Consider the following 19393-nt stretch of genomic DNA (forward strand, 5'->3'; position numbering starts at 1 on the left):
CTGCCAAATTCTGGATTGGGGTTCGATATACCTGAGTCGGCGGGAAGAGTTGACGTCGACTGGTGTCGGGAACTCGTTGCCGTGCGCGCTCGTCGAGTGCTCGCTGAAGATTCTCCAGTCGAGTGCGTTCGGCCAAATTGGCCAAACGTCCCTCCTCCAAGGCGCGAGCCTCGGGGGTTTCTCCTGCGATGGGAGTACGCAGGACATCCACGTTCCTGCGGCGAAGTTCTTCTCTTTGCAGAGAGTCGAGTGGCTCGGGCTGGTACTCTTCGTGGTCTCGTGCGGGGTCGCCTCCGTCGCCTGCTCCACCATCACGGGCGAAGCCAGGGGGACTGCGGGGCCCGTCGACCATCATGATTTCCGCCGCTAGATCACTGCTATCGCACTCGGATGCGGTCTCTACGGAGCCAGTCGACAGATCGAACAGGCCGTAGAGAGATTCATCGGGCTCGATTGCCGCAACTTGGGTGGTGGCCGTCTGGCGAGCCACCGCGTGCCTCACCCACCGCTGAATCCTTGACCGGCCCGAGCGCTTGCGCTGGCGGGAGACCGGGAGGGTGGTCGATGGGGATGTCGACCGATACGGGGTCGACGGTTGCCGCAGCAGAACACCGCGGACACATGCGCGAAAATGCGTCGCACCGCGGACGGGGAGCGCATCAACGTCGAGTGGAGCCTCCTGGAGCCAGGCGGAGTCGTCGGCGATGAAGGTGAGAGCGCCGAGACGGATCTCTCGACCCTCGACCAAAACTCCAGCAGCCACCATGATGCAAGTACTCGGAAGAATCGCAACTTCTCCACAAAATTGCTAAAAACACCTGCCCCACGGTGGGCGCCAACTGTCGTGGTTCTAAGTCTGACAGTAGAGTGGGGGGTAGGTATAGAGAGGCAAGGTCCTAGCTATGGAGAGGTTGTAAACACAAGGGATGTACGAGTTCAGGCCCTTCTCGGAAGAAGTAAAAGCCCTACATCTCGGAGCCCGGAGGCGGTCGAGTGGATTGTATGTATATGAGTTACAGGGTGCCGAACCCTTCTGCCTGTGGAGGGGGGTGGCTTATATAGAGTGCGCCAGGACCCCAGCCAGCCCACGTAATGAAGGGTTTAAGGGACATTAAGTCCGAGGCGTTACTGGTAACGTCCCACATAAAGTGTCTTAACTACCATAAAGTCTACTTAACTACAGGCCGTTGCAGTGCAGAGTGCCTTTTGACCTCCTGGTAGTCGAGTGAGTCTTCGTGGTCGAATCCTTCAAGTCAGTCGAGTGAGTCCCTCGTTGGTCGACTGGAAGGTGACCTCTTCTAAGGGTGTCCTTGGGCAGGGTATTTAGATCAGGTCTGTGACCCTACCCTAGGTACATGACTCCATCAGCACTCCTCCCCGAAGGGATGTTGCAGAAAATATTTACAACAGAGGAAGTGTTGCAGAAAACGTTGTTGACCGTTTTCTACCATAATTTTTGCAACAGAGCTTGTGTTACAGAAAACTTTGCAACAAAGGTAATATTGTAGGAAATATTTACAACATAGGATGTGTTGCAGAAAACGTTGTTGACCATTTCCTACCGTAATTTTTGTAACAGAGCTTGTGTTACAGAAAACTTTTTACAACATCAGACTTGTTGCAGAGAGCATTCTAGTGGTAGTTGTGTGCAGCTTGTCGGAGAAGCTCGTCGGCGTGCTTGCTGACACCAAACGAGGGTGACGGTGGTTGGAGCAGCACGGGGAGGCGACAACTTGACGAGGGAGCTCGGTCTCTCTGGTTGCACGCCTTGCAATAACATGTAGCTAGCTAGAGAAGCTCGTCTTCGTGCGTGCTAGTCAGCGGCGACTCGACGGGAGCTTGGTGCAGTTGGAGCAGCGAGGTGAGGCGGCAGACTCAACGGGAGCTTGACAGGAGCATGAGAGGCGACTTGTCTTAAGAATCCAGATCGTGCAATAGAGCCATTGTTGCGATCAGAGAGATTGCAATAACAAACCGGTTGCAAAAAGTAGTGGTGGTGGCCATGGGGCACGTGGCGTGCAGAGAAAGCGGCAGGCTGCGATCTGCCGGATGATTTATAGCATTTTCCTTTTTACAGTGGTTTATGATTTTTTTAATAAGAATGATTCATTTTGGTATTTCATTTAGAAAGGGTTTTTTAGGGAAAAAAAGGTTTGTAGTACGTGCTAATGTGCCAGCCTATTCGTGCACCACTGGAGGGACCAGATCGGACCTGGTATGGTGAGAACGTATACCATGCTATGGTCTACTCCTCGTGTTTGTCCGATTCCTTTTTCTCATCCGAGTCGATCAAGAAGCCGTTCTCATCTGCTACAGTATATAGCAACCACCCGGCTCCCTTATTTGCACGCCAACATCAAGCACCAGCCAGTAATAGTATCCCGAGACGGGCACCATGCCGTCCAGCAGCGCGCTGCCGGCGGCATCACTGCCGGACGAGATCATGACGGAGGTGCTTCTGCGGCTGCCGGTCAAGTCCCTCCTCCGCTTCCGCGCCGTGTGCCGCTCCTGGGCGGCGAACCTCTCCAGCCACCAGTTCTGCACTCTCCACACGGACAAGGCCGACGCCGACGCCGACGCCGCGTCGGCTCCACCCAGGCTGCTGTTCGTCGCGCCCACCGCAGGATACAATTCCACGGCGATCTACTCCTGCTCGCCCACGGGCCCCAGCGCGGACGTGCTCCTCATCCTCGACGATGTGCGGTGGCCGCGCAGTGCCGGGGGCTCAGCCTCCTGTACGACGCCGTCCCGCCGGCCTACTACGTGCTCAACGCGGCCACCAGGGCGGTCACGCGGCTGCCGCCTTGCCCCGACGCGCTGAGCTCGAGTGCAGGGCTCGCGTTCGATCCGCGGACCAACGAGTACAAGGTGGTCAGGCTGTTCATGCACTCGTGCTACGACGGGCGGCTTAGGGACAGCAGCCTCCTTACCAAATGCGAGATATACACTCTCGGAGGCAGGCGCGGGGACCGGTGGGCGCCTGCTGCCGGAGGAGTGCCGTCCTCCCAAGATGCTGAAGCTGCCGTTGGACACGCATGTTTCCACAAGCTGCCGCCGGCGTTCGCGAATGGTTCTCTGCACTGGCTCCTCCCTCCATTGCTTGGAGAAACCATGTCCATCATGTCCTTCTCCATCACAGAGGAGGCTTTCGGATGGGTCCAGCCGCCGCCATTCATAGCGTTATCAACGAATTCACATCTGGTGGAGCTTGACGGCCACCTGTGCATGGCCCGCGACCTTCGTGCTGATTCACCTAGCATGTTGGAGATATGGAAGCTGCTGCGTGGCTCTACCTCCGGCGATTGGTCCCTGGATTATCGCATCGATTTGTCGGCGCAGACAACAAGAGAGGTTCTTATCGAGCTTGAAGAAATTCGTATTGAGTCTCAGGTTGTCAGAGTCCTTGGTGTTACGGGCAGTGATAGATCGGGGAAGAAGATCATCATTGGCACGGCGCAACACGAGGTGCATGCCTGGGATGCCACGTCCGGAACCACCGAAACCATTTTCTCGGTCGAGGATACAAACCTAGGCTATCAAGCAGAGTCTTCTTCCATCCATCTCTGCTTATTCAAGGAAAATCTTGCTCCGGTCCATAGAACAAATGACGAGACGTCATGGTCATCTCCTGCGGGTAAGGCTGTCAAGGAGATCCTGCACCGGCTCCCTGCTAAATCTGTCACACGGTTCAAAACTGTTTGCACCCAGTGGCGCAGACTGATTGAGGGCGAGGTCTTTACGCGCTCATACTTGGAAACGCATAAGAAAATGGACGAGGGGCCAAAGATCATGCTCGTGGGCAAGGGTACTGAACAGTCACCCTTCCGGTTCACTCCGCTGAAGAAATGGCTTTCTGAGGGTTCCAATTCTAGCGAAGGTGCATGTTTGGAGACTAAGGTGGTTTGCTCCAAGCCTTGTCATGGCCTGAACGTGGTAAGCACTGCACAAGAAGATTATCTTTACAGCCCTTGCACGGGTTACTACTACAAGATCCCTTCCGACCCAGGGTCATCTGTGCCTGTGCATACACCATGGAAAAGGCCTAATGATGGTATACAAAACTCTGCCTTTTCAATGGGCAATAAGAACATTGGCTTGGGTTTCAATCCGTTGAATCAGGAGCATATAGCTATATTCATTTCTTATCAGCGTAAGGACTTCAGATCTCGCAATTATCGCTTGACATGCTCAGTATGGCAGCGCAGCAGTTGGTATCTACACAGTATCTCCAACACGCCACTTCCGGTGAATGACATGCCTCCAGCCTATGTGGATGGGGTATTTTACTGGATGAGCGATCCTTTGCTGGGTCCGAGCAATGAGCAGGTCATAGTGGCGTTTGACGTTGCCAGAAATGAATATGACACCATCCCCTGCCCCTCACACATTGCAAAATGGTGCAGCAATGGCCGTCGGCATGGCTTTGTGACAGAGCTTCAGGGAATGTTGTGTGTTGTTCTTGCAGATTCGATGGAGGATGAGTTACAGATATGGAAGCAGGAGCATGATCAGTGGGACAGAGCATACACCATATGTTTGAAAGCATGGTCCGACTACTCTCTTATGTCGAATGTCGTGGTTCCGCTGTCTATTGATTCCAAGGATGGCAGGGTAATGTTGAGCACTGGAAGGAAGATTGGTCTCTACGATCCAATTGGTAAAACACTTGAGAGGTTGCGCGCAGTAGACGGGATGCCTTGTTGCACAGGTAAAAAGAGGGAACTTCCAAGAGCTTCAGAAGCATTGCAACCAAGCAACAGGCCACGCTCGGGCCACAACATACATGGACGCATGGAATCAGCAACGGGACAAGACATACTGCAGGATTCCTCTTTGAATAAATGCAGCAACAATATGTCTATGGAGAAGCTAAATGCAGAAATCCCTAGTGCAGTTATGTCTGCAGTTCCGTTGTTATACGAGGAGAGCCTAATGAGTTATCCACGTGTGCTCAAAAAGAGGATGTTAGAATGATATGGACATCCTATCAGAAAGGGAACGAAGGCTATCATGTCATATCTAAGGGAATGAAGGCTATCATGTTATATCTAAATTCAGACTAATAATGCCATGTGAAGTAATGATGAGTTGTCAACTTTTTATATTTAGGCCCTGTTTGGTTCATAAGTCTTAGGACTTCTTTTAGTCCCAACTTATAAGTCTCAAGTCCCTAAAAAGTCCCTACCTGTTTGGTTCTGGGACTTATAAGTCTCCATAAGACCATATTACAACTATAAGTCCTTCCTTGAGAGTCTTATTTCATAAGTCCCAAATGCCCATTTTAAGTCCCAAACGTCACAACGTAACTGGGTGGCTATAAAGGTACACTACAGGTATCTCCAAAAGTGTCTGTTGGGTTGGCACGAATCAAGACTGGGATTTGTCACTCCGTGTAAACGGAGAGGTATCTCTGGGCCCACTCGGTAGGACATCATCATAATGTGCACAATGTGACCAAGGAGTTGATCACAGGATGATGTGTTACGGAACGAGTAAAGAGACTTGTCAGTAACGAGATTGAACAAGGTATCGGGATACCGACGATCGAATCTCGGGCAAGTATCGTACCGCTAGACAAAGGGAATTGTATACGGGATTGATTAAGTCCTTAACATCGTGGTTCATCCGATGAGATCATCGTGGAGCATGTGGGAGCCAACATGGGTATCCAGATTCCGCTGTTGGTTATTGACCGGAGAACGTCTCGGTCATGTCTGCATGGTTCCCGAACCCGTAGGGTCTACACACTTAAGGTTCGATGATGCTAGGGTTATAAAGAAAGTTTGTATGTGGTTACCGAATGTTGTTCGGAGTCCCGGATGAGATCCCGGACGTCACGAGGAGTTCCAGAATGGTCCGGAGGTAAAGATTTATATATGGGAAGTCCTGTTTTGGTCACCGGAAAAGTTTCGGGGTTTATCGGTAACGTACCGGGACCACTGGGAGGGTCCCGGGGGTCCACCAAGTGGGGGCCACCAGCCCCGGAGGGCTGCATGGGCCAAGTGTGGGAGGGGACCAGCCCCAGGTGGGCTGGTGCGCCCCCCCACAAGGGCCCAAGGCTTAAGGAAGAGGGGAAGGGGGCAAACCCTAGGGCAGATGGGCCCTAAGGCCCACCCTGGTGCGCCTCCCCCTCTCCCCTCCCCTTGGCCGCCCCTAGATGGGATCTAGGGGGCTGCCGCCACCCCTAGGGAGGGAACCCTAGGTGGGGGCACAGCCCCTCCCCTTCCCCTATATATAGTTGAGGTATGGGCTGCCCATAAGAAATAAGTTCTTGACCTCTCCCTGGTGCAGCCCTACCTCTCTTTCTCCTCATATCTCGCGGTGCTTGACGAAGCCCTGCTGAAGTACCATGCTTCTCCACCACCACCACGCCGTCGTGCTGCTGCTGGATGGAGTCTTCCCCAACCTCTCCTTCTCCCCTTGCTAGATCAAGGCGTAGGAGACGTCACCGGGCTGTACGTGTGTTGAACACGGAGGTGCCGTCCGTTCGGCACTAGGATCATCGGTAATTTGGATCACGACGAGTACGACTCCTTCACCCCCGTTCTCTTGAACGCTTCCGCTTAGCGATCTACAAGGGTATGTAGATGCACTCTCCTTCCCCTCGTTGCTGGTTTCTCCATAGATAGATCTTGGTGACACGTAGGAAAATTTTGAATTTCTGCTACGTTCCCCAACACTCTCTAGGATGGATTGGAGCAAGCCCTTGCACTGTCGGCGGCGGGGGACTCCATCCACACCCCGCTCCTCGTCTCGCCTCCGCCACCGCCCGTCGAGCTCAAGCTGAATCCGGAGTCGACGCGGAAGCACTCCCCGCCTCCACCCACTTGGCCGGAGGAGACCTACATGTGGACAGGCCAGCACCGCGAGTGGGTGAGCGCGCCTCTTGTCCACTACGCCGCGACGCCAGCGCAGGAGGCGGCCCACCTTGAGCGCTGGAAGGCGCACTGGCTCCGCCAGGAGTAGGCCAACGGCGAGCGACAGATGCGCTACGAGGCGATGCTGCAACTCAACGGGGAGGTGCTCTGGCTTGAGGAGGAGCGCGCGCGGCGAGCCGCAATGCCGCCGCCCCAGCAGACGCTGGAGGAGGCTGCCCTGGCAGCGTACTAGGCGGCGTTCGGGTGGGCTAGCCCTGCTCCTGTCTTCATCAACCTCACCGGCGGCGATGGCGATGGCGATGTCGACGTCAAGGGCAAGGACAAGGCCGACACCGTTTAGGGCAACGTGCGGGGCGGCGTAGACTTTTTTTATGTTTTAATTAATGTTTAATAAGGTTTAAGTGGATTTTAACTGGCAGTTGAACGGCCACTTATGTTTAATTATGTTTATTTCTGCAAGCTGTTTTTTTTTCACGCTGGCACATTCGGGTTCACCTCTTGTTGGGCAATCAAACCGATCCATTTGAAAATGCGGATGTACACATCCGTCTGGCTGACTCAAACGGACGAAAAGCGGACAAAGCGCGCGTCTGTTTGGGTCGCCTCGTGAGAGTTGCTCTAAGTTTTTTCTTAGAGGATGTATGATCAAATTGCCAAAGTAGAAACTGTTGCACGATGAAATTCCCTATGAACAAACGTTGGCCGGCTGTTTGACACAATGGGTCTGTGAGTCTGTCAGCAGCGCACACACAACCAAACACCCTTCGGTCGGCGGTTGCGCGGCCCAGCGATCCACCAACCCGCGCCGCCGCTCCAATCCGCGCGCGCCGGCGGGGCGCCATGGCCGGCTGGATCTCCTCGAAGCTCAAGGCCGCGGAAACCCTCCTCCACCAAGCAAGCGCCGCGCTCCTCCCTCTCGTTCGTCCTCACCGCCCTCTCCAGCTCTTCTAACCATCCACTCGTCTTCTCCCACAGATCGACCAGCAGGCGGCGGAGTCGCTCGGCAAGTCCTCCTCCGCCTCCGACCTCACCGCCCTCCAGCAGCCCTCCTCCGCCGCGCTCCTCGACGCCCCCGCGCCGCGCAGGCCGCCGCCGGCGACCCCGCCCCCCTCCCTCGGCCTCCGCATCGCCGCCAGGCGCCACTCCCAGCCTCCCCCTCCGCCCCCCTCCGCGCCCCGCCGCTCCGCCTCCGCCGCGGCGGATCTCTCGGCGCAGGATCAGCCCGGTGCCGAGCCTGCCGTCGCGGTTGAGGCGAAGGCGGAGGGGGATGGGAGGGATCGGGAGGAGGCCGAGAAAGGAGGCCCGTCTGAGAGCGGGAGCGGGAGCGATGACGATTCCGATGGGTCCGGGAGCGACGACTCGGAGGAGGAGAGGCGGAGGGAGGAGGAGCGGAGCCGGCGGCGTGCCGAGCGGCTCGCGGCGATGGCGGCACGAGCCATTGCAGAGAGGGAGGAGGCCGTGGCGAGGCTGGAGGGGGAGAAGACCAGCCTTGAGAAGCTGCTCGCCGTGCGTGAGAAGGAGCAAGCACAGGAGGTGAGTCTGCTTCAATCTTCGTGGCGATTTTAGGTTCTCTTGTGTAACCTGAGAGATTGCTACTATGTCCTACGACTCGATGAGCGGATTGAAAGAGAATGTTGCAAGCCTTAGCATTGATGATTACTCTACTTTAGCCATTCATGGAACGTTTGAATTGGTACAGGAGGTCATGCATATTTTTAGAGTCAGTTCAGGCAGTGTTTTGTACTATAAGAAGCAATAAATAAGAACCCAAAACTAACGCATGAGAAGACAATCAGCATTAGTCGTTAAATAAGCGTTCAATTAGTCAATTGAGAGTTTGAGACCACTCAAAAAAAAAATATCCATGAGCACTATACACTAAAAAGCCCCATGAGAAAAATATAGCAATACACAATCAACGGATCACAGACTGAAATCAGTGCTAAAAAGTAAAAAACTCAGAGCAGTAACAGACTGGTGATAGGCTGATAGCAAGAGCAAAGTCCATCAACATAATTGGAATTCCCATGGCCAGGTTGCTTACTGCCATTGTTAAGATGAGCATAAAGTTGCATAGCAAGGGAAATGTCAAATTATATCATTCTTGTCAAATGTCTGCTTCTGTCTTCTCACAACTGTGTATTGTGACAAGATTGGTTGACAACTCAATTTCATATAATAAGTTGTCATGTGAGTTTGATTTCCAGAAAATGATATTTCTTTATCATCATTCTTTTCCAACTATTTTCATGTTTAATTGCAGGCTTCAGAGTTGCAGACTAGTATGATTGAAACCATGGAAGCTACAGAGATAGAGAAACAACGGCATCACAGCACTAGAATGGAAGCCCTTGTGCGGTTGGCTGAGCTTGAGGTGTGTGTCACCATGTTTAGAATGATGCATCTGTTCTTGTTGCCCTGCTTTTACAACAAGCAACACAATATACCCCTTTTTACTTTTGTGGCAGAGAATATTATGTTCTCAGTTTCCTAAAAGTGTGTGTATTAGGCTTTATACTTGCAGTATATAAGGCCCATATCTCTTACCACTTGCAGCATAAATTGGACATGTTAGTTTGTATAATCACTACAAGTCTCAACAATGTCTTTACCAAATATCTATGCAGGTTACAAATGCAGAGCTTGCAAAGTCACTTGCCAGGGAACAATGGAATTTGGAAGTTCAAGTATGTTTTATTTTCCTCTTCTACCTCATCTCTCTATGTCAGTTGACTGACTGTTGTTATTCATTTCCAGTTCCTTTTAGTACCTAAAGTTTGTCTGTATGTACAAGCGCACTTCCTCTGTATATACTATATACAGTTTTGCCGTGGACAACATTTTTTCAATCTTTGGCCGAAACAGTCAGTTAGGCATAGGATAGGGGTGTTGTGATTTCTACATTGTTAAAACAAAGGTATAGCCACTATCCTTACATTGTAACTATTTTGAGAATCAATTGAACCATGAAGTGCAATAATGTTATTAACTTGTACTGTATAACAAGAATATCATAGTGTCTATACTTGTGGTTCGGGGATCAGTTATAATTAGCTACCAACTTACCTACGCATTATAGTTGCTAACATTATGATAATATTCTAAAACACGCACCAAGCGTGGGCACAGCAAAGAACTGCCAGAATTTTAAGATTTTTTCTTCCCTTTTAGATTGGGAGAACACAGGCATTTGCTAGTGCCTATATCGTGCAGAGTACATGGCCCAGTTTTTGGCATTTACCAAGAAGGAAGAGTGTATGTAGAAAGTCTTATTGTATGCTATGTGGGTCCGAACCGCATATAAGAGTGCCAGTAGAAGATTAACTTATTTCATGCTTCTTTTTTGAATTTAGAGAATGGTGGCATTTGTTCGCGCTTGTATCGTGCAAAATTCAAGTCCCAATTCTTGATTGATTGTTTTCTAAAATGCTTCCATTAAGATGTAATTGGTGTATTTGGATCGGGATTGTCTAAAATGAGCATGCTCTATGTATTCATACACAAATATGATTAAGTGGCTAGTGGAAAATAGTTGCCATAGACCCTGGTAGTAGGAGTTGGACGAGCAGCGGAATACTACACCAATGTTGAGCAGAGTTTAAAATTTTGTTTTTCTTTCTATTATGAGTAGGTTGATCAAGTGGCTCATCTCCGAGAGGAAGTTGACTTGAAGACTTTTGCTCAAGACAGTAAGTCGGCCATTCTTTGGCTTTCTGTTCCTTTTGAGCTTTAAACACTTTTGTTTCTGATTATTACGCCAATTTGATATTATTAGCTTGACATTCTTTTCAGGAAGTTTCTCATTAGTAAATAGCACTAGTATTTCATATTCACTACATACGTCTTTATTTTTCAATGAGCAGAGTACAAGAGAAAGATAGCGAAGATACAGAAGACAAGTGCCCCTTTGGTTGATGAAGTATGCATTTGAATTACCCTTGATGTTATTTGTCTTCTATTCCATACGAAAGAAATGATGTTTGTTAAGCTGTTCAATTAAAAATATTAACTTAAGAAAGGCTTATCTTTTCCATTTGTAAATTTGTTGTGATTTTGTCTAGATAGAATCCTTGAGAAGATTAAAGCTGGAAGACGAAATCATTGATGCAGAATACACCCAGACCTGTGATAGAATTGTCAGCTTGAAGGACAAGGTATGTTCTCCGGGCTAAGCTTGAAAATCGATGGTTCATTTATGTTACTTCATATGTTGATCTAGGGATTCTGTCCATATATTGCTTTACGCAATAATTGTTCTGTACTTTAGCATAGTACTGCTCAGGATTTGTTCCAGTGGAGTGCCAACTAGCTAAATATTTTGAGATCCCATTGATCTGGTTTGAGACGAAGGGGAGCCTTGGCGCAGTGGTAAAGCTGCTGCCTTGTGACCATGAGGTCATGGGTTCAAGTCCTGGAAACAGCCTCTTACAGAAATGTAGGGAAAGGCTGCGTACTATAGACCCAAAGTGGTCGGACCCTTCCCTGGACCCTGCGCAAGCGGGAGCTACATGCACCAGGTTGCCCCTTTATTGATCTGGTTTGAGACACAGAGGTCAAAATAACTTTTATGTTTTTTACTGTATACATGTTTCTTTTATGCTTTACATCATCGGGTAAAGGGGCGGAAATAAATTATAACCACAAATTAATAGCACATAGCTATCTAACTTTTTGTAGAATATTATTTGTGTATGTGCACCTTAGAGCATGCTATTCTTAGTACTATCCAGTGCTTATAGGCTGAGTGTCATTTGTTGAGTTTTTTAATTTTTGTTTGCAGAAATTAGTTAAAATTAGATTAAACAATTGTCTGCATCGTGATTTCCTTTTTTATCCATAGGCAAGGAAGATTGAAGAAAACATTGAGCTGGCAAGAAGGGACATGGTGCAACCTACAGAGGTTGAAATTGAGCTCAAGAAGAGGCTCGATCAACTCACCGATCGGTTGATTCAAAAACAAATGCAGGTTAGCTCCTTGTATGTGCTGGTCCCGTGTTTGATTTCTGAATTATGATTGGAAACCTATTATATTTTATGGCATGTCTTGGGATTCCTGAATTGTGATTGGAAACGATTATATTTTATAGCATGTCTTGGAACTTCAGCACCCTTTTTATTCCAAATAGCTATTTGCAGAGGAAAATAATGCTTGACTAATTTTGCTTGGTTATAAATTTGTTAGCTAATGTAATGACCATTGGTTGATGTCATTATCTTTCTAGATAGTGGATCTGTCAATCTTCCTTGAAACCATTGGTTGATGTATGATTTGGTACACTATGTAACGTTGAGATTAAAACGTCTTCTTTTTTCAGGTCGAGTCCCTGTCTTCAGAGAAGTCAACTTTGGTACTGAGAATGGAGGTATGCACATGTAAACCCACCCACCATATTCAATTCATTATAGTTTGCAGATTCCCAGTCAATCTACTCAGTTAAAACCACGCGCAAGTCAACTGACATCGTTCGTCCATCATCTTCAGGCTGTTTCGAGGTCGCTTGACACCAACGCCTCGTCGCTGGCGTCTTCAAGCTCGTCATCAAGGATAGACATCGAGGCCGGTGCATGGCAAGATTCATATTCATCATATTCTTCCCCAAGGCTGGGTGACAGGATACGGACTGGGCAGCAGCACCTGGGATACGCGATACGGCAGCTCGACTCCATCTTCTCGGCTGGTCACATCTTCCTGCGGCGTAACCCGAAGGCGCAGGTCGGGGCTGCAGTGTACCTGGTGTGCCTCCACATATGGGTCATGTACATACTGTCGTCGCATCCTGCTGTCCCGGACACCCGCCCCGGCGCCACCTTCTCTCTGGAGTCGATCAACAAGACTAGCATTTAAGTATTTAACCATGTGTGTTCTCTCTGTATTTTTGTTTTCCTTGTGTACATCATAGATATATACGTAGCCTATTGCTGTGCACTGTGCAGCGAGCAGCGAGACACATTACGACTTGTTGACATATCACAGATGACTTTACTAGTTTTGTGCTCGGTAGGCGAAGTGACCTGATGGATGGTTATACCAACTCAAATATGAACAACCTGAATAGCAATTCTGTCACATATGATTTCCCCCCTCTGGCACCTCATTTTCTGCAGTAACGTGCACTTAAGGTACAAACCAGCTTCGCGTGTGGAAGGAGCGATGGGTTTAGGTTTGATATTGCCTTGGAAGATGAATTGGCCTCCAAAGTGTGCAAAGAGATTCTTCAGAAAAGTATTCGGACACAGCGGTACTGACTTACGAATAATATTACAACACGGTTAAAAATCATAATCTTGAGCAGACGATGAGTCGATGATAGTGTAAGATGTTTTTTAACACTACAGGGAGTAATTTTGACCAATGTGGTCTGATGAGTACTACAAGATCTGGGTAATCTGTTTTTTGGGGAGAACTACTGGACCAGTGGTCTGATGAGCACCATAAGATCCGGGTAATATGGGAGATTCAACTTGTACTTTCATACATCATAGCTTCATGATATACTGAATGTAAGCTCCAAATCATAGGAATCCTGTGTAAAAAATAAAGCAAACTGAAGTGGTGTGAAGCATCACCAAACCACTGGCTCTAGATGCTACGTTTCACAGTACAAAATCATGGTAAGTATTTTAACTACTTAAATGCAAATAGTATATCTCGATAAGTATAGGACATGTGGTACTAAATGTCCATCGTGTTCTATTTCTTGAATATAAGACTAAAGAAAATAATGAGAAACCCACACAGAAAGACTGATGGGACGATGAGTGGGTCTGCACAAATATCATATGTAAGTATTATGTAATATTTGAAGTTCACATGTAATGTGTCAGCCAAAATATTAAACGTTTCTGACCTGTACCAACAACGTTCAATCATATTGCATGAAGAAATGCAGGCCAAGAAAGCCGCTCCTCGAGTAGAAGGTGCGACCCCAAAAACAGATGTGTAGATTGTTGTAGAGGTTCTCTAGGAAAAGAGCTTGTCGAGCATGTTTCCTGTAAGCATAAGAGAAAAGTCGTCTAGCTCGATGCAGAAATCAACCTCTCAGGAATGCATGAGAGAGCTTGAAGAAAGGCTTGCAACTCAGAAGTCAGAGGCGAAAGCGTCAACTCAAAGGTATCAACAAGACCTGAATTCCAGAATAGTTGCCCAACAACAACAAAATTGAAGAGCTCAGAAGGAAACAACAAAAATAAATCGAAGCTCCGAAGAAGGAATAACAGGAGAAAATCGTTGTTCTTGAGATTAGGTTGTTGTTGTGATATTTGTAGAAGTTTCTTAATCAGTAGAAGGGATTGGATTGTTGTTGGGATTTTCTAAATCTATCGACTTTGCTAGAGTTTCTATTTACATTTTAGTTTTGGACTAGCTGTTACAGTATCTTTTCACCACACAATCACGTTCATATTGGGATTAACTGTTGTGTAGTGCACAAAGTATTGGTCGTTTTTGTCGATTGGCTTCAGGTTCGATACCACAGACCTGGAGCTAATGGAACACCTTGAGGCCAAAGTGAGGGATAAGGGCGCTATATCCCACTCTTTGATTGATGATTATAATTTCTATAGCTATCACAGAAGGCACAAACATAATTTTTTTTGAACTGTGTACTTGTAGTATTTATTGGACTGTATACTTGTAAAAAAACATGCATGATACTGGTTCTGGTATGGGATCCATATTGTCAGATCCAGGCTAGACCATCATTGCAAGACCGAGAGCGGGAATACTTCACCATTAAGGAACGACTGCGTGGGACAATCTCCAACATGCGATGCTACACAGAATTTGCGAAATGCTTATCGAAAACCGAGGTGGCCTTGGGGACCTCAGATGCGGTCTAGTGATCAGGACTTGACTTTGGAAGACAGACTCGTTGAACCAGTTTTAAAGACCGACAACCGAAGAAGAAGAAGAACACGGAAAGGCAAGGCCGATATACATCCAGACTTGAAGACCAGTTCAGTGGCTATTGACGGTGTCCTGGGGGTCTCTCATCACGTCTTCTCCTGGCCTGGTGGCCCAGGCCAGGCCAGGGACCCCATGTCGGTTCACCAATGGGCCATGTCAGTGGCCCATGGCGTATGAAAGGAAGAGTCCCGAAGACTTGTCATATACACCAAGATACTAGAAATCGTCTACAACTCGCTCTCCTCGTATGTAGCCGACTAGGGTGTAACCCTAGTCCCCTTTCGTTATAGGGTTAGATCATCTGTAAATTATACCGAAAGACATACAACAATCTCGGGATAGATCAGTTGTACATTATACTCCACCCAAAAGCAATAAACAGAAGTAAGACGTAGGGTTTTATCTCTCCTTAGAGCCCGAACCTGGGTAAAAACTCGTGTCCTCGTTACCATCGTCTCTAGACCCTTAGTTCGGGACCCCCTACCCGATATTGTCGGCATTGACTCCGTCAGTGTTGGTGACAGATCAGGAAAGCTCCAATTGGTTGATCAATTTGCAAAAAGCTCCAATTGGTTTGAGAGAATGCACAACCGATCTACAACAGCGATGGTTGATCAATCGGGTTTGGTTGTCATGAACATATTCTGCTGCTCCTTGGCACGCCTCTACAACTAATGCCAAGCCTTGATAAGCAAGTTGTGACGGTCGGCTGTTGATACTTATGGCGGACTTGTTGTCGGATCACGCATAATGAAACATGTACACCACCTATGAGGTGGCCCATGTCGGTCCTAGCCATTGCAAGCAACTTTCAGAAAGCCTTCTCAAAGAATTCTACTACACTAGAGCAGAAGTGGTTCCAACCCGAGCCAAACTTTATAAAATTGAATGTTGATGCTGCATACTTTGAAGAAAAAGGCGCGGGTGCAACGACAACTATTCTACAGGACGATCAAGGTAAGTTCCTAGCGGCCGAGTGTAAACTTGTTCCATATGCAGCAGATGTGGTGACAACCGAGACAATGGCTCTGAGAGATGGTACCGACAAGCACTTTAGGTTTCTATTGTGTGGAGCCGGAGTCCAACTCTCAAGATGTGATCAATTTTTATACTAGGCAAACAAGATGGTGGGATGCGGTGTTTGCAATCTTTGCGGAATGTGTTGACATTGGAGCTACGATTGGGAAGGTCAAATTCAAGCATTGTTATCGTTCAGCTAATCAAGCGACACATGTGCTAGCTATTTTCAGTTTTTTGTAGTAAGTTATCCAGTAGATGGACTGGTGATCCTCTAGATTGTAACTCTATTTTGCGATTAATATAGTCCATCATTGTCTTGGAGCGAAATAGTGGTGCATGGGCACCATGGTGCCCTTTTTTCTTAAAAAAAAATTAGAAACATATGTAGAAGTTTTTAAAAAATTCAAAAAAAATCTGTGGAAACTTGTATGTGTTCTCTATGGATCCATAAAATTTTGTTTTGAAAAAAAGTAATTTGTAAGCTGTACAAAAAAACAAAATTCCAGACAAAAAAAGAGAGGCCCATTTGAAAATACGTATTTGTCTTTTCGTTCTAGGTGACGTGTGAAATTTTGCACATACGAAATATACATGTGCGTGTGTGTTTACAAAAAAATTCAAATTATTTTTGCGCTGTAGAAAATAGTTTTTTTAGAATTGTAGAAAATAGTTTGCACATACCAAATAATTTGGCCAACGATAGGCGCCGGCGCACCGGCCCAAATTTGGGCCGGTCGCTGCCCAGCCGTTCGATTCGGGCCCGTTCAGTCATTGGATTGAGTCTTCTTAACCGTATCTTCTTCTTCCTCGCGCTCCTCCATGCTCGTACCTTGCCGCCGGTCGCCGCCCTCAGCTCCAGTAACTACCTATCAGACTCGAAGCACCACCCCACGGTCTCACCCGTCGCTGCCCATGCCGCCGGCCACCGGTCTCGCCGTCATCATCTCATGTCGCCGGATCCACGCATGCAGCAACTTTCGGCTGCGGTTGCAGCTTCTTCACTGGCAGTGGCAGCTCCGGTCGCCGGCCTCGCCGCCTCCATCTCATGTCTTTCTTGCCGGATCCACGCATGCAACAACTTTCACCCGCGGTTGCAGCTCCCTTGCTGGCGGTAGCAGCTCCGATAGCGTTGGTCGCCGGTCGCAGCACACCGGCGACGAGCTCGCAAAAAAGTACTGGTTTGCTGGTGGCAACAAAAATGTCAGCCGGTAGTAGCAAAATATTGTGCTGGTTCCAGCAAAAAATGTTCGCCGGTGCCGCCACCACGTTGTCATTGAAGCAAAATCGATCACCGGTTGTAGCTTTTGTGATTGCCGGTTGTAGCTTTTGTGATTACCGGTTGCAGCAAAAACAACTTCTAGTTCCAGCTCACGTCGGTACTTCCAGCAAAAACTCTTGTCCGCCGCCCTCCGCGGTTGCAATATCTTTCCTACACGGTTGTAGCATTGACTCTATTGGTTCCAGCAAATCTCACTCCACAAAAATCTGTCGCCTTTCATTTCCAGCTTTTTTATTCGTCGGTTCCAGCTTTTTATTTCGTCGGTTGCAGCGTTTTTCTCAGCCGGATGCAACACTTTGTAGCAGAGTAGAACTTACGGTGGCTGGAGGTAGAAGAAAGGTAACCGATAAGGCAAGAGATAACCAGGGAGAAAAAAAGGACAGTCACGCGGGCCCATAATGTACACGTGAGACGTGGGGGAGCAGTTTGCCTGGGACTGCGCCGGCGTGGCATGAAAGTTAACGTGATATGCGTGTTGTGCGCGCGAGTGAGCGCGACCGGCCGAAAGTTGCGCCGGCACGCCGTATATAAGCGTTTCCCAAATAATTTTCCGTGCACAACTTGCAATTTTTGATCATGGTCTTCCTTATAAAATAACTTTCACATACAATTTCATTTACTTTTTGTTTTGTTTTTGAGAATCTATACAATTATACTAGTAGTTGCCCTTCCCTTTTGGGCTGAATTTGACTTGCTCGGTAGGCCCAACTGGTCAAGTAATTACCCTTTGTCAAAACCCTCCTCTCGAACCTCCCCAAATCCGGTCACTCAGGATCTTGTCGCGCCGCCGCTCCCCACTTCCCCATCGGAGGCAATACCGCATCCTCAATCGCCGCCAGCCTCAATCGAGAGTTCCAACCGCGCCGACCCCCGTTCTCCTCCCAATCCCCACAATGGCAGCATCGCAGAGTTCATTATCGAGGGTGCCGTCGAGGTGCACAGAGACGGCGCAGGCCACGGTCGCGTTCGAGATCGCCGGCTACAGCCTGCATAAGGGCCTCGATAGAGGAAAATACCTCCGTTCCCCGGTGTTCTCCATTGGCGGCTACGACTGGTGCATCCAGTACTACCCGGACGGAAAAAACAAGGACTATGAAGGTTAGAGCATCTCCACTAGGCTCCCCAGGAGCACTTTTTCAGCGTCGGCAGTCAAAAACGGTCCCAGTCACGCCCCCACGGCCTTGTTTTTTGCCGGTATTAGCTAAAACTACGGCCGGCGCTGGCAAGAGAAACCCACAAAGCTGGGGGTCAGCCGGGGGCACCGGCACTACCTTATGCATGCGAAAACCCCACCCGTCGGCGTCTGTCCCCACATCTCTCTCCCCCCCGTCGTTTTCTCCGCCCCCACCTCCCCTCTCCCCGTCCACTTTTTTCTCTCTCCACGAGCTCGTCGCGGCAGGGCGTGGTCGACATCGAGCTCGGGCACGGCAGGTGCGTCACTGCCGCCGCCGCAGGGCTCGACAAGGCCGTCCTGGCTGCGTGCCCGGTGATGGTGTACTCCTCGTCGACCCAACATCAGGCGTCGGCTACCGATGAGCGGACTGCAAAGGAGGAGGAGCGCGGGTGCGCGGTGTGCCTGGCGGAGTACGCCGATGGCGACGAGCTGCGTGTGCTGCCCGGCTGCGCGCACGCGTTCCACCGGTGGTGCGTCGACCAGTGGCTCCACCAGCCACCAGTCGGCCGCGTGTGGCGGTTCAACCTCGGGGAGGGGCGCGGCAAGGCCAGCCCGCGCCGCTTCTACAAGGCCCTCTGGAGCTACACCCGCGCCACCATGCCCGATGGCGAGGGCAGGACGGCGAGGGCAGGACGGCGAGGGAGTTGCAGGACGGCGAGGGCAGGACGGCGAGGGAGGTCGAGGGAGGTGCAGGACGGCGAGGGCAGGACGGCGAGGGAGGTGCAGGACGATGTATGGAGCAGGGCGCGAGCAGCATCGGCCAGGCCACGGGCGGGAGCGAGCGCGACCACGGGAGGGCGTTCTGCCTGTGGGGTGTGTGTGTGGGGGGGGCAACGACTGGAAGAGATCTGAGCCCCGGAGTAAAATTCTCGCCGGCAGCCCCCAGGAGGCGAGAAAAATGCCTCCTGGGGAGGCCAACGGCTGGAGATGCCCTTACGTTTCTGTCTTCCTCGAGCTCCTAACCAAGAACGCTGAGGCGACGACGCTCTACGACTGGATGCTTGTGGAGCTGGTTATGGGGAGGTCGAATGTGGTGCAGTACGGCAAAGAGCCACGGGTGTTTAACCGTCAAAAGTCAGCTTGGGGCATACCAAAGTTCATGCAGACCACTGCTGAAACAGAGTTGGTCTACCTGC

General features: G+C 49.4%; 2 protein-coding genes across 2 annotated transcripts in view; both read left to right on the forward strand.

Moving 5' to 3' along the window:
- The first annotated feature begins 7573 nt into the window (after positions 1 to 7573).
- Positions 7574 to 12945, forward strand: LOC123190741 (golgin candidate 2). Its single transcript, XM_044603456.1, has 10 exons — positions 7574 to 7772; positions 7854 to 8411; positions 9142 to 9252; positions 9506 to 9565; positions 10510 to 10567; positions 10742 to 10797; positions 10940 to 11032; positions 11719 to 11844; positions 12194 to 12241; positions 12361 to 12945. Exons 1-10 carry the CDS (start codon positions 7719 to 7721, stop codon positions 12721 to 12723), a joined length of 1527 nt encoding a protein of 508 aa, XP_044459391.1. The 5' UTR covers positions 7574 to 7718; the 3' UTR covers positions 12724 to 12945.
- Positions 12946 to 17856: 4911 nt separating this feature from the next.
- Positions 17857 to 19393, forward strand: part of LOC123186330 (BTB/POZ and MATH domain-containing protein 2-like) — a 28015-nt gene continuing 26478 nt past the window's right edge. The window contains exons 1-2 of the mRNA XM_044598110.1: positions 17857 to 18182; positions 19191 to 19383. Coding sequence (XP_044454045.1) covers positions 17977 to 18182; positions 19191 to 19383 — 399 coding nt within the window. The 5' untranslated portion in view covers positions 17857 to 17976. The remainder of the gene's footprint in view (positions 18183 to 19190; positions 19384 to 19393) is intronic.

This window comes from Triticum aestivum, chromosome 2A, assembly GCF_018294505.1.
Source record: "Triticum aestivum cultivar Chinese Spring chromosome 2A, IWGSC CS RefSeq v2.1, whole genome shotgun sequence".
Lineage (NCBI taxonomy): Eukaryota > Viridiplantae > Streptophyta > Magnoliopsida > Poales > Poaceae > Triticum > Triticum aestivum.